We start from the raw sequence: 13,491 nt of genomic DNA on the forward strand, positions 1-13,491 counted from the left end.
AGTCACTCCTGAAAAAGAAAAAAGTAGGAGGTCTGCCCCACCAGACATCAAAAGTCATGTCATGAAGCTACAATAACGGGGACAGTGTGGTAATGACAGAGGCACAAACAACCAGATCAACAGAACAGAAAAGAGAGCCCATAAACACACCTACCATATATGGAAATTTAGCTTATGACAGAGTGAGTACTACAGATCACCAAGGAAAAGACAGTCTCTTTAACAAACACTGATTAAACCAGTTACTCATAAAGAAACAAGAGTCCAAATCCTACCTGACACTACTAATTAATTTGAACTGAAATCCAAAAAGAAAAGAAATATGACTTTTAAAAGAAGATATAAGAGAATATAGTTCTTATCTTTGTGTAGGAAATAACTTTTTAAACAAGACACAAAAAATGCTAATTATGAAAAAACTGTAAATCTTGAATTTTAGAACATATGCTAATCATAAATCCCCTGAAGGAAAGCAAAATGGCAAGCCACAAACTAGGAGAAAATGTCCGTAATGTATATAACCGATAAAGTAGTAGTATCATGAATTTACTTTTAAAATTCTATTATTCAGTAAGAAAAACAAAAGTCCAAAGAAAAATGAAACAAGACATGAACGGACCTTGGAAAAAAACAGAAAAACTAAATGGACCAAGTATGTATGATAAGATGACCAACCTCACTAGTAATCAGAAAGTTTAACTGAAAGTCCCAATGAGGCACATTTAACACTTATTTGAATGGCAAAGTTTTAAGGCTTATCAAAATCAAATACTTATGAAGATATGGAACAACAAGAACTTTCACATACTAATGGTGTGAGTATAAAGTGCCAAACAGGCTGGTATTATCTAATAAAACTGAACATGAAAATACCCTATGAACCAGTTAAAATTCACTAGGTATCTTGTGTACCAAGAAACACATACAATAATGTGTCTTCAGAACACGTGGATAAATAAAATGGATAAGTAAATTGTAGTCTATTCCCACAGTAGTAGACTATGCAATGGTAAATACGAATAAATGAAAGCTATAAGCATCAACATAAATAAGCCAATAAAATACAGTATTTTGGACAAAAAAACCCTCACAGAGGAATACATATAGTATTAATCTCTTTAGGATATCCTAAGGCAGATTAAAATTAATATGTTTAGTAATATGTACAAAGACTGGATAAGAAAGAAAAGCAAGGGAATTATTAACATAAAATTCAAGATAATGATCATTCTTGAAGGAAAAAGAAAACAGAATGAAATGGGAGTATATAAAGGCTTGTACAGTATTGGTATAATAACCTATTTCTTAAATTTTGTGGTGGATAATCAAATAGTCACTTTATTATTATTCTCTAAATTATACTGAATGATATAATTGATAAGCTATTTAGGAATATAGACATTTCACAATAAAAATTTTTAAATTTTAAATTTTAAACTAAAAGAAAATGGAAGAACAATTCAGTAATGAAAGGAAAGGAATTAAAAACACAGGGACACCTGGGTGGCTCAGTTGGTTAAGTGTCTGCCTTTGGCTCAGGTCATGATCTCAGGGTCCTGCGATCGAGCTCCATGCCCTTGGGCTCTGTGGTCAGCAAGGAGTCTGCTTGAGGATTCTCTCTCCCCTGCCCTCTGCCCCACCCCCCCTTAAAAGAAAAGGAATGGTTCTAAATGCTTTATATGTATTATCTCTCATCCATTCCTTGTATCCTATATCATAAGATAGAGTATTTTTTGGGAGGCCTGGGTGGCTCAGTTGGTTAGACAACTGCCTTCAGCTCAGGTCATGATCTCGGGATTGAGTCCCGCATCAGGCTCCCAGCTCCACTGGGAGTCTGCTTCTCCCTCTGACCTTCTCCTCGTTCATGCTCTCTCACTGTCTCTCAAATAAATAAATAAAATCTTTAAAAAAAAAACGATACAGTATTTTTATTTATATATTTTATATTTATATGTATTATACATATTTATATTTATGTTATATATACTTACTTCTAATTTTATTTGTTTATTTATAGTATTATTTTATTTATTTGCCTCATCATTCAGGTGAGAAAGCCAAGGCATTAAAAGCTTAAGTAGGGCGCCTGGGTGGCTCAGTGGTTTAAGCTGTTGCCTTCGGCTCAGGTCATGATCTCAGGGTCCTGGGATCGAGCCCCGCATCGGGTTCTCTGCTCCGCAGGGAGCCTGCTTCCTCCTCTCTCTCTGCCTGCCTCTCTGCCTACTTGTGATCTCTGTCAAAATAAATAAATAAATAATCAAAAAAAAAAAAAAGCTTAAGTAACTCCCCCCAAGGTTATACAGTCAGGAAGTGATTCAAGCCCTAGCAGATTAAGTGCAGAGTGTACATTCTGTCTGCTTACTCATAATACAAGGGTATGCACTTCCTAATAAAAATAAGACAGACTTAAGAAATACATAGAGCCCATAGAAAATATATGAAATTTTATGAGACAGGTAAAAAAATGGATACATACACCATGTCCCTGATAAGACTTCATATTTTAAAGGTTAAGTTTTCTCCATATTGAATGCACTTATCAAGTCTAATGGAATTTTCTGGAGAATGAGCAAAAGGGGCATCTCACAAAAAACTACGTACAGCTGATCCTTGAACAACACAGGTTTGAAATACGCAGGTCCACTTATATGTGGATTTTCTACATTTTACAGTACTGTAAATGTATTGTCTCTTCCTTATGATTTTCTTAAAAACAATGTCTTTTCTCTAGCTTACTTTATTATAAGAATACAGTACATACATAATACATATGACATACAAAACATGTGTTAGTTGACTGTTTATGTTCCCAGTAAGGCTTCTAGTCAACAGTAGGCTATTAGTAGTTAATTGGGGGGAGGGGAGTCAAAAGTTACACATGGATTTCTTTTATTTTATTTATTTATTTATTTATTTGAGAGAGCGTGAGAGTGAAAGAACACAAGAGGGGCAGCAACAGAGGGAGGGGAAGAAGCAGGCTCCCTGTTCAGCGGGGCTTGATCCCAGGACTCTGGGACTCTGGGTTAATGCTTTAACCGACTGAGCCACGCAGGGGCCCCCCATACATGGATTTCTGACTACATAGGGGAAGGGGTTTGGTGCCCCAACCCCCTTATTGTTCAGGGGTCAGCTATTTACACATGAGAAGAACCAAGATAACACTCAAACAGAGAAATACTGAAAAGGGATCAACAATGCTAAATAATAAGCATTATTAGTAAGCCATAAAAACAGTACAAAATAAAAAACAAACAAAACAGGGGCGCCTGGGTGGCTCAGTGGATTGAGCCGCTGCCTTCGGCTCAGGTCATGATCTCAGGGTCCTGGGATCGAGCCCCGCATCGGGTTCTCTGCTCCGCAGGGAGCCTGCTTCCTCCTCTCTCTCTGCCTGCCTCTCTGCCTACTTGTGATCTCTCTCTCTGTCAAATAAATAAATAAAAAATCTTAAAAAAAAAACAAACAGCAGTATGGTATAAACAAAAGAGAAAGGGACCAATGGGTCAGAAAACAAAGCCCAGAAATTGATATAGGTATATATGCGTATGCTACATGAAAAGGAAAATATTTAAAATTCTGGGGGAAAACGCATTAATCACTCAATAGTGTTGGGACTAACCTAAAAAAAAAAAAAAAGAACCAAACAAAAAAAGAATGTTTCAGCTTGACTACAATTTAAGATGAAAAATTATTAAAATGCTGAAAGCAAACACAGGCAAACATTTATATAATATGGGGGAAGAAAAAAATCTCACACAACTTGGTATCAAAGGCAGAACTAATAAACATTCACAGAATAGACAGCACAAAAATAAACTGTGACATATAAATAAATAAAATGCTATAAAGTATTTGGCACAAAATATAGAGAATTAAAATCCTTCATAAATACCTTCTTCAAATCAACAGCAAAAATCACCAACAGAAAAATAAACAATTCACAAAATAAATATGTAACAATAATAACACAAGAAAAATACATCCATTTTAACTAGTAATGCAAAAACTTAAAAATTAAACAGTGAGCTATCTACCACAGTTTTGTCTAAATACCAAACACTCATTGTTGTCAACATACAGAAAAAGCAGCCCTCAAATTGCTGACAGTGGTAATTAGAAGGTTAATCTTTGGAATGTGGCAATATATACTGAAAAACTTAAAAATGGGTATAGCTTTCTAGTATTTTACCTCTGCCAAATTATAATTAAAATTTTAATCATTAAAAATGAAAACATCCAAGGGGCACCTGGCTGGCTCAGTTGGTGGACTATGCAATTCTTGATCTTGGGGTTGTGAATTTGAGTCCCACCATTGAGTAAAATATTTATTTTTTTTTTTTTTTAGATTTTATTTACTTGTCAGAGACAGAGAGAGAGAGCGAGCAAGTGACAGGCAGAGGGAGAAGCAGGCTCCCTGCTGCAAGGAGTCCAATGTGGGGCTGGATCCCAGGACCCTGGGATCATGACCTGAACTGAAGGCAGACGCCTAAGCAACAGAGCCACCCAGGCATCCCCAAAATAAAATCTTTAAAAATAAAATTTAAACATCACAGTGATCTAACATACAAATTTAAATTTGAAAATAAAGTAATATCAAAACAGTTAAATTATGACATACCTACAAAATGGAATACTGTACAGTTATTAAAAATAGAAAAAAATAGTATGCAGAAAAAATGCTTTCACCGCTTCAAATATTTTCTGAGTACCTATCAGTGACTCTGCTTTAGAATTTGGGAATAAGATAGTTCACAGGAAAAACAAGGCCCCTCCCTGCCTTTAAGAAATGTGTAATACAAACAAATGATTAAGTAAGACAATTTCAAGTAGTGATTAATGTTCTGAACATTAGGAAATAATGTTATGAATATCTGCTAATGAACAAACAGTGTAATCATGTTATGGGTGGAGAAAAGTGTAACTGAAAAGGGATAAACTCGATGTACTGGAAAACAGAAACATTACCTACCTTAAAAGAGGAGTACCCACTTTTCATATTATACTGAGTGGCAACATCTCAGAGCGGTTAAAAACATGGACTCCAGATCAGAGTCCCTGGAATATTTCCTCCTTCTCACTCTAGTTTCCTCATCTATAAATCAGGAATAACTATAGTATCTATCTCACAGAACTGTTTTAAGGACAATTACACACAACAAGTGTTCATATAGTAACTGTTTTTTGAAGACTGGGAGGGGAAAGAAAACCTCTAGGAGGAAGTAACATCTACACAAACTTGAATCCTAAGAGGTCAGTCATACAAAGATGGAGGGAAGGAACAGCGAAGTTTCTAAGGTGAGAATATATAACTGAGAAATACTGACAATGGATTGAGTGAAAACTGCAGATTAAAAATGTCAAGTAAAATACTACCACAATTTGCTTAAGATATATACACATTTTACTTATACATATAAATAAAATATAAATGCTAAGATTTATAAGCCATGCTTTAAAATTATTTCTTCACACTGTTTTTCACTGGTTTTGGTCTTGGTGTGAATAGCTATTTTACAATTATAACTTTTACTGGTCTAGCATGTTATTTAGTAACAAAGCCAGGACAGTTACTTAATCCCTCAGATATGCCTGTGAGCTTTGCTGGGGTCTAATGTGATCATCTGTACCCGTCCTGTTACCTCTTGTGGCAAGATCTGTAACTGCCTTAAACCCACATATCAGAACCGAGGCACAACACAAGAATCCCATCGTTGTACACAAGCATGACCCACATCCTTACAAACTGAGTGCCATGGGTTTCCTTACCTCGGTCCGTTACTGTCTTTTCTTCTGGTTGAACAGTTGCCTTGCTCAGCCTTGGCTCGCTGATCCGGGAACTCATGCGCGTTCCTCTCTACGACTTCTCCGGCGTCCAGGGCTCTGTGGAGTCGGTAGTTGACCATCTTCAGAACAACGAAAACAGCAGCTATCACAGGACAGTAAACTGCTACGATAATCATAGAAGAAGGAAGAGCCTTGGAGAGAAAGAAAATAAAGATAGGCATTAAAAATATTTTATATTTTACTCAATTAGGGAAATCTGTAACTAAAATGATACACACACACATTCACACGCAAAATGGTCTCAGTGGTAGAGCATTTGACTGCACACGCAAAATGGCAATGATGTTACTAGCACTGTTATAAAAGTGTAAGACAGCACTTACTGTAAGATAGTAAGACAGCCCAAGATAGTAGCCACCAGCTACACGCAGCGATTACGCATCAGAGATATGGTTAGTGTGAACTGAGATGTGCTCTAAGAATAAAATAACACTGGAATTTGGAGATTCGGTATGCGAAAAAAGAATGTAAAGTATCTCGATTTTATATTGATAACATGTCAAAATAATGTTTAGATTATACTGGTTAAGTAAAGTACACTACTAAACTTATTCTCATCTGTTTCTTTTCACTTATTTTTTAATGTGGCTACTAGAAAATTTTAAATTACATATGTGGCTTGCATGAGTTATGTTTCCACTGGAGAGCACAGTATAAAGTCCATGCCTAAAAGCTTATGATACAACTGGAGAGTCAGGTATCACTTTATATAATACATGAGTAAGACAGGATTGTGGTCCAAATATATATAAGCCCCGTTTATGTGCTCTCTGGAACTCTCTTCAGGATATAAACATTCTTTGGGTTCTAGAAAGTTGTTCTAGTTAAAACTGTTAGAAGAATAACCTTTGAACTATGACTGAAAATGCAGATAAGACATGGGAGACATGCAAAATCCAAGTATGTCTTCTTTTTTTTTTTTTTAAGATTTTATTTATTTATTTGACAGACAGATCACAAGTAGGCAGAGAGGCAGGCAGAGAGAGAGGAGGAAGCAGGCTCCCCGCTGAGCAGAGAGCCCGATGCGGGGCTCGATCCCAGGACCCTGAGATCATGACCTGAGCTGAAGGCAGAGGCTTTAACCCACTGAGCCACCCAGGTGCCCCCAAATATGTCTTCTTTTAAAATACTTGAAAACTGCAGCCTGACAAATAAAAAAAAACAAAAAAACAATACAGAACAAATCAAACAAAAACAAACAGGCTCACTGAAAAAAACACAGAAGCTTCCTGGGCAGGAGGACTGCAGACCCATCATACCTGAGGATCTACTGATGTGGACCTGGGTCCAGGGCTGACAGGTACAGCGACCACCCCATTTGGAAAGCATGGCCTCAGGGCCACCACTGGCAGAGACTATAAAACTAGACACTTTATGCCTATTTTCATAAGATACAAATCATTCCCAGTGTTTGTAGCTCTAAATTTCATAAGATTTAACCCCAGTCATCTGAGAACATGGCTCCAAATTTGCTTGGAAAGGTTACTTCAAATTGCTTGAGATGGTAAAACTAAAAAGGTCCTGGTGAACCAGGTAAATTCAGAATACAAACATGATAAAAGATTAAAAAAAAAGGGGCGCCTGGGTGGCTCAGTGGATTAGGCCGCTGCCTTCGGCTCAGGTCATGATCTCAGGGTCCTGGGATCGAGCCCCGCATCGGGCTCTCTGCTCCGCAGGGAGCCTGCTTCCTCCTCTCTCTCTGCCTGCCTCTCTGCCTACTTGTGATCTCTCTCTCTGTCAAATAAATAAATAAAATCTTAAAAAAAAAAAAAAAGATTAAAAAAAAAAAAGTTATTTGGTAGGGAGAAAGAAGGAAAGAAAGTGGGTTGGAATTGGGAGGGGAAAAACAAAAGTAAATAAAGCCCACAGTTTGCTACTTTTGAGTTGCATATGGGCATAATAGGTATATATTTGGTATTTTTAAAACTTGGATTAAGGAAACCTTCATGTTAAAAAATTAAACCTGTGCGGGTGCCTGGGTGGCTCAGTGGGTTGATCCTCTGCCTTTGGCTCAGGTCATGATCTCAGGGTCCTGGGATCGAGCCCCGCATCAGGCTCTCTGCTCAGTGGGGTGCCTGCTTCCCCCAATCTCTCTGCCTACTTGTGCTCTGTCAAATAAATAAAAATCTTCCAAAATTAATTAATTAATTAAACTCGTGAATTCAATTTAAATGTCACTGAATGACTGACTTAGGTTTATGACTTTAAAATCCAAAATGTATTTAAAATTTTAGAAAATCCATAAATATCAGGTTTAGAGAAGTTTAGTACTTGGAAAGATTTATTAGATAATCTAAGTATTTAAAAATGAATACTAAATTTGTAAGTATAATTTAAATTAAAGAGATCTTAAGTGTAATTTAAAGGGATCTTAAACTAAATTTTAAAAAAAACCCCAAACATCTAAAACAAAATTGTTAAGAATGTATTCAATGAGTTTGAAACTGTTTTAACTTGTAACTTTAAAATAAATCTAATTTTTTTGTAAAAAAAAAAAAGGCATCCTGAATAAGAAAACACACACACACACACACTTTGACAAAAATTCCAAAGTAAACACACAAACACATACAGACACATATACTGCTTAGAATATTTCCAAAAGTTTGCATGATGCCAGTTTCTATACAGCATGTTCATGTAAGAATTAGAATTCTTGGCAATCATTTAGTTCAATACCTTCATTTCCAGACAGAAAATTGAGACTTACTAACTTTGAATGACTTAGCCAAGATTACCCATCTTTTGTTTTTGTTTTTAAAGATTTTATTTATTTATTTGACAGACAGAGATCACAAGTAGGCAGAGAGGCATGCAGAGAGAGGGAGGAGGAGGCAGGCTCCCCGCCAAGCAGAGGGCCAGATGCGGGGCTTGATCCCAGGATCCTGGGATCATGACCTGAGCAGAAGGCAGAAGCTTTAACACACTGAGCCACCCAGGCGCCCCAAGATTACCCATCTTAATGACAAAATTAACCAATATTTTTCAGGCCTAAGTCACTGCATGTTTTACTATACACCTATACCAATTCCACTCTCAAATGTAAATTGTCAATGAAAAATAAGTCAGAGTTCCATCATTATTCACCATAGTCCCTATTAAGATAAAAATTATTGATTATATTAATTAAGCAGATAGAAAGAAAACAACCTCAGAGTGGTAGACAAATTCCATGGAAATGTTAATGGCCCCTCCAAATGGGAAAAGAGAAAGAGACTACTTAATATTTGAATGATCTATCATATCTGCATGTAGAGAGCCAAAGATTATGAATGCCTAAAACAGATCGAAAGAAACTCTCTCTCCCTACTATTTTATTGCTACCAGTAGTAGATTATTGAATGCCAGAAAACATACTAAATGTATAGAATCTATATAGTAAGTACAGAATTTTTTAAAACACTGAACAGTGAAAAAACTGAAAGCTAAATAAAAATTCAACTGACTATTTCATACCAGAAACCACTATCAGATGATGAGCACTTGTATTTTCTACTCAAACTACAGAGGTTATCCATTTGTTTTATACCCTATGGTTTAAATGCAGAAGCCCTGTCCATGGTTACTCTGGAGGTTTCTAGGTGACAGAGGACAGCTGTGCTCTAAGTTTCACTTTTCCCAGGAGGGACAAAATGCATAGACACACACTGGGCTGTTGTGATTTTATTCAAATTTGTTCTCTACTTACTTCACTGCATAGCACAGCTGAAAATATTAGTATGATCATAAATGTATCACAAAACTTCCCTGTAACTACCTCACTAATACACAAGTGAGGTAGTTTCAAATGGTATCTGCCTTTACAAAATTGCTGTGGTTCCCCTAAAATCAAAACCAAACAACTAAAGACCAATTAGGACACCTCTCTTTCAGTTTTATGATTATATACCAAAAGTGCAAACCAAGTAGTATTTACTATTTGCTTTTATATTTTATTAAATTAGGTATATTGATACTGTGTTTTCAAAGAAAGATTTTCAAAAACATTCATAATTTTATTTATCAACAAGCAACATCTCATTGGAAAACAGGCTCTTTTTCTTGGCAGGTACCTTTTTATATATCTTTATATAAATTATTTATATATCTTTATATATCTAAATATTTTAAGTATGTCTTTTTTTTTTTTTTTTTTTTTTTTTAGTTTTTAGTTTTAAGTAGGCTCCACACCCAACATGGGGTTTGAACTTACCACCATGTGATCGAGAGTCGTATGCTCTATTAACCAAGCCAGCCAGATGGCCCTGGCAGGTACTTACTGACTTACTATGTTCCATAACAAACAATACTTTAAAAAGTACTAATTTCCAAAGGTCATGTTTCATCCTAGTTATAATATTTTACCACAGATGTTATCTTCAAGTTAATGCTGATGACCAAGCACATTAACTGCTCTCTGATAATAAAAGTGATCTATTTTATGTTCACTTCAAGGTCTATCTACAGGTACAAATTGCTTATATGGAAAGGTTGATTTTACTTCTTCCCCAGGATACCACAAACGGTGGATGGCAACAAACGAAGATGGGGTAGCAGGTGGTGTAATACTGATGTTGGACAAACAAAGCCCTCCCTGAATATCCAGAAAGGTCACAGCACTGGCAAGCTCACCATAAAGACGAGCAGTCATCACAGACTTCAAGGGCTCTTCTACATCTTAAATATCTATGCATCTTATATACCTTATGTATCAAGAAGTATATCATATGTATCAAAAATGACTAACCTCTTAATATGGGGATCTGCTTATTTATGTAGTCACACTCAAGTATTCATCCCAGTTCAGTCAGAAATCAATGGTCTATAATTTATTTTTTTTTAAATATTTTATTTATTTGACAGAGAGAAATCACAACTAGGCAGAGAGGCAGGCAGAGAGAGAGGAGGAAGCAGGCTCCCCCACGGAACAGAGAGCCCGATGCGGGGCTCGATCCCAGGACTCTAGGATCATGACCTGAGCCAAAGGCAGAGGCTTTAACCCACTGAGCCACCCAGGCGCCCCACAGTGGTCTATAATTTAAAGGTTATCACAACGGCAAACTATCACCCCCAACGGAGGTCAAGACTGTGAAAAAAAATGTAAGATATCTCCTAAAACAGCTATTATTAATGTAAAACACCTTATATGTTTATTTTCTTTTTTCCACTGTTGAAACTACCTTATTATTTAAGGCAACATTTACCAAACTTTTGGCATCACAGCCTTAATGGGTATTCAAGCAAACACGTGAACTCTACATGTATTTTACATGAGATTAAACACATCTTAATTTCTTAAACTGACAGATGGATTAGAGACTTTAACCTAAAGAGCAAAGCTTTCAAAATTTTAGAAGAAATATAGAAGAATATCTTTATGACCTTTAGGGTATTTCTTACGCACGATTCTCAAAGCACACACTATAAAGGAATGATAAATTAAAATTAAGAACTTCTGTTCAAGAGACAATATAAGTTGAGCAAGAAGACAGCTACAAACTAGAAGACCCATTAAAACATGTATTATACAGACATATGTACGTATATTTATATACACATATATGTACAGATGCTATACATAAAGAGTAAGTATAAATAATTTTTGAAATCAGTAACAAAGAGGCAAACAAACCAATGAAAACAAAGGACAACAAAAGGGCCTGACACAGAAAAACAGATATAAATAGCCAATAAAACAACATGTGAAAACATGTTCAACTTTATCAGTAAAAAACCAAAATAGAATCTAAAGCCACAGTATAGGGGCACCTGGCTTAGTCATTAGAGAACGTGACTCTTGATCTCAGGGTTGTGAGTTCAAGTCCCCATGTTCAGAGTAGAGCCTACTTGAAAAAAAGTAAAAGAAAACCACAATACATCATTTAATACCCCCCCATATTAAAAAAAAATGAAATATGGAGAACTAGAATTCTTATTAAGTACTGGTAGAAATACAAATTGATAGCTATATCACCCAAGATCTAGCAATTCCTATCTTTAAGTATAAAATTGATAAAAACTCTTGTATATGCAACACTATAATAAGACTTTCATACAAAAAATGGAGAAAAAACTTAATTGAAAATGGAACGGAAAAAGGAAATATGTAGACTAGTTTCCAGTGGAGTATGACAGTGAAAACTGCAGCCAAATACAGTCACATTAACTGTACAAACACGATATGTATTATATTCCAAATATAAATTTGTGCTTTACTGTATTTTCTTGATTTTTTTTTTGGTAGTGAGTATGTATTTCTTTTATAATTAGAAGAAAAGAGCTAAAATTTTAATAGTGACAAACGGGTTTTCATATTAGCTTTCATCTTTCACAGAGACATGATCTATATTCATCTCAATAATGGATGACTTAGCAACAGATCAAGTTCCAATCAAGGCAGTTTCTTACCCTTACTCCTTATTTGCAAAAAGTTAAAAAATATCTCAGTTCTCAATTATACATCCCTAAGGACAGCAGCAAGTATTAATGGCTGTTAGATAGCTCTAGATATTCAGATCAAATATAGACCCCCAAACAGTGGTAAGCCTCCTTACTGCAATCCTGTGTTAGATACCTTTTTTAAAAGATTTTATTTTTACTTATCTATTTGACAGAGACAGAGAGCACAAGCAGGCAGAGAAGCAGGCAGACAAAGAGGGGGAAGCAGGCTCCCCGCCAAGCAGAGAGCCCGCTGTGGGGCTCAATCCCAGGACCCCAAGATCATGACCTGAGCCGAAGGCAGAGGCCCAACCCACTGAGCCACCCAGGCGCCCCCTGTTAGATACTTTTAATAAGATCATCTCTCTTAAATGTTGGATGGATAGAAATGCCAATCAAAACTACAATGAAATAATACCACACACCATTAGGATGGCTACTATCAAGGGAGGGAAAGAGAAAAGATGAGAAAATAACAAGTGTTGGCAAGGAGGCAGAGAAACTGGAATCCTTGTGCCCTGTTGACAGGAATGTAAAATGGTGCAGCCTCTATGAAAACAGTATGGTGGCCCCACAAAATTGAGAATTACCATACTTGATCCAGCAATCCTACTTCTGAGTACTTACCCAAAAGAACTGAAAGCAAGATCTCAAAAAGGTATTTGTACACCCTTGTTCACAGCAACGATATGCACAAGAGCCAACAGGTGGAAGCAATGCAAACGTCCGTCAGCAGGTAATAAACAAAATGTGGTCTCTACGTATCATGGAATACTATTCAGCCTTTAAAAGGAAGGAAAGCCTGTCATATGCTACAGCACAGATGAACCTTGAGGCCATCTGCCAGGTGAAATAACTCAATCCGAACAAGACAAAATACTAGATGATTCTACTTATATGAAGTATCTAAAGTAGTCAGATTCACAGAAACAGAGAGCAGAATGGTGGTTACCAGAAGCTGGCAAGAGTTTAACAAGTGAGTTGTTAATAGGTATAGACTTTGTTTCATAGTATGAAAAAGTTCTCAAAACCCAATGCACAATAATGTGAATATACTTAACATTACCAAATAATGCACTTTACAAATGTGTTTAAATGGTAAATTTTATGTTACATGCACAGTTTAGTCCCTTAAATTCTGACAGTTTATCCATAAGATTTAAAAAAAACTGTGATAGGGTCAAGCTATTAAACATGCCAAATATATTTCTGATAGGACTCTTTGAGAAAGAC

The 13,491-nt window shown here is 36.1% G+C and overlaps 1 protein-coding gene across 8 annotated transcripts in view; it reads right to left on the bottom strand.

The window, feature by feature from the left end:
* Window positions 1–13,491, bottom strand: part of PCNX1 (pecanex 1) — a 162,405-nt gene that overhangs the window by 119,469 nt on the left and 29,445 nt on the right. For all 8 annotated transcript variants that reach the window (XM_046007331.1, XM_046007330.1, XM_046007328.1 and 5 more), the window contains exon 2: window positions 5,764–5,972. In XM_046007331.1, coding sequence (XP_045863287.1) covers window positions 5,764–5,972 — 209 coding nt within the window. The remainder of the gene's footprint in view (window positions 1–5,763; window positions 5,973–13,491) is intronic.

Source organism: Meles meles, chromosome 6 (assembly GCF_922984935.1).
Source record: "Meles meles chromosome 6, mMelMel3.1 paternal haplotype, whole genome shotgun sequence".
Lineage (NCBI taxonomy): Eukaryota > Metazoa > Chordata > Mammalia > Carnivora > Mustelidae > Meles > Meles meles.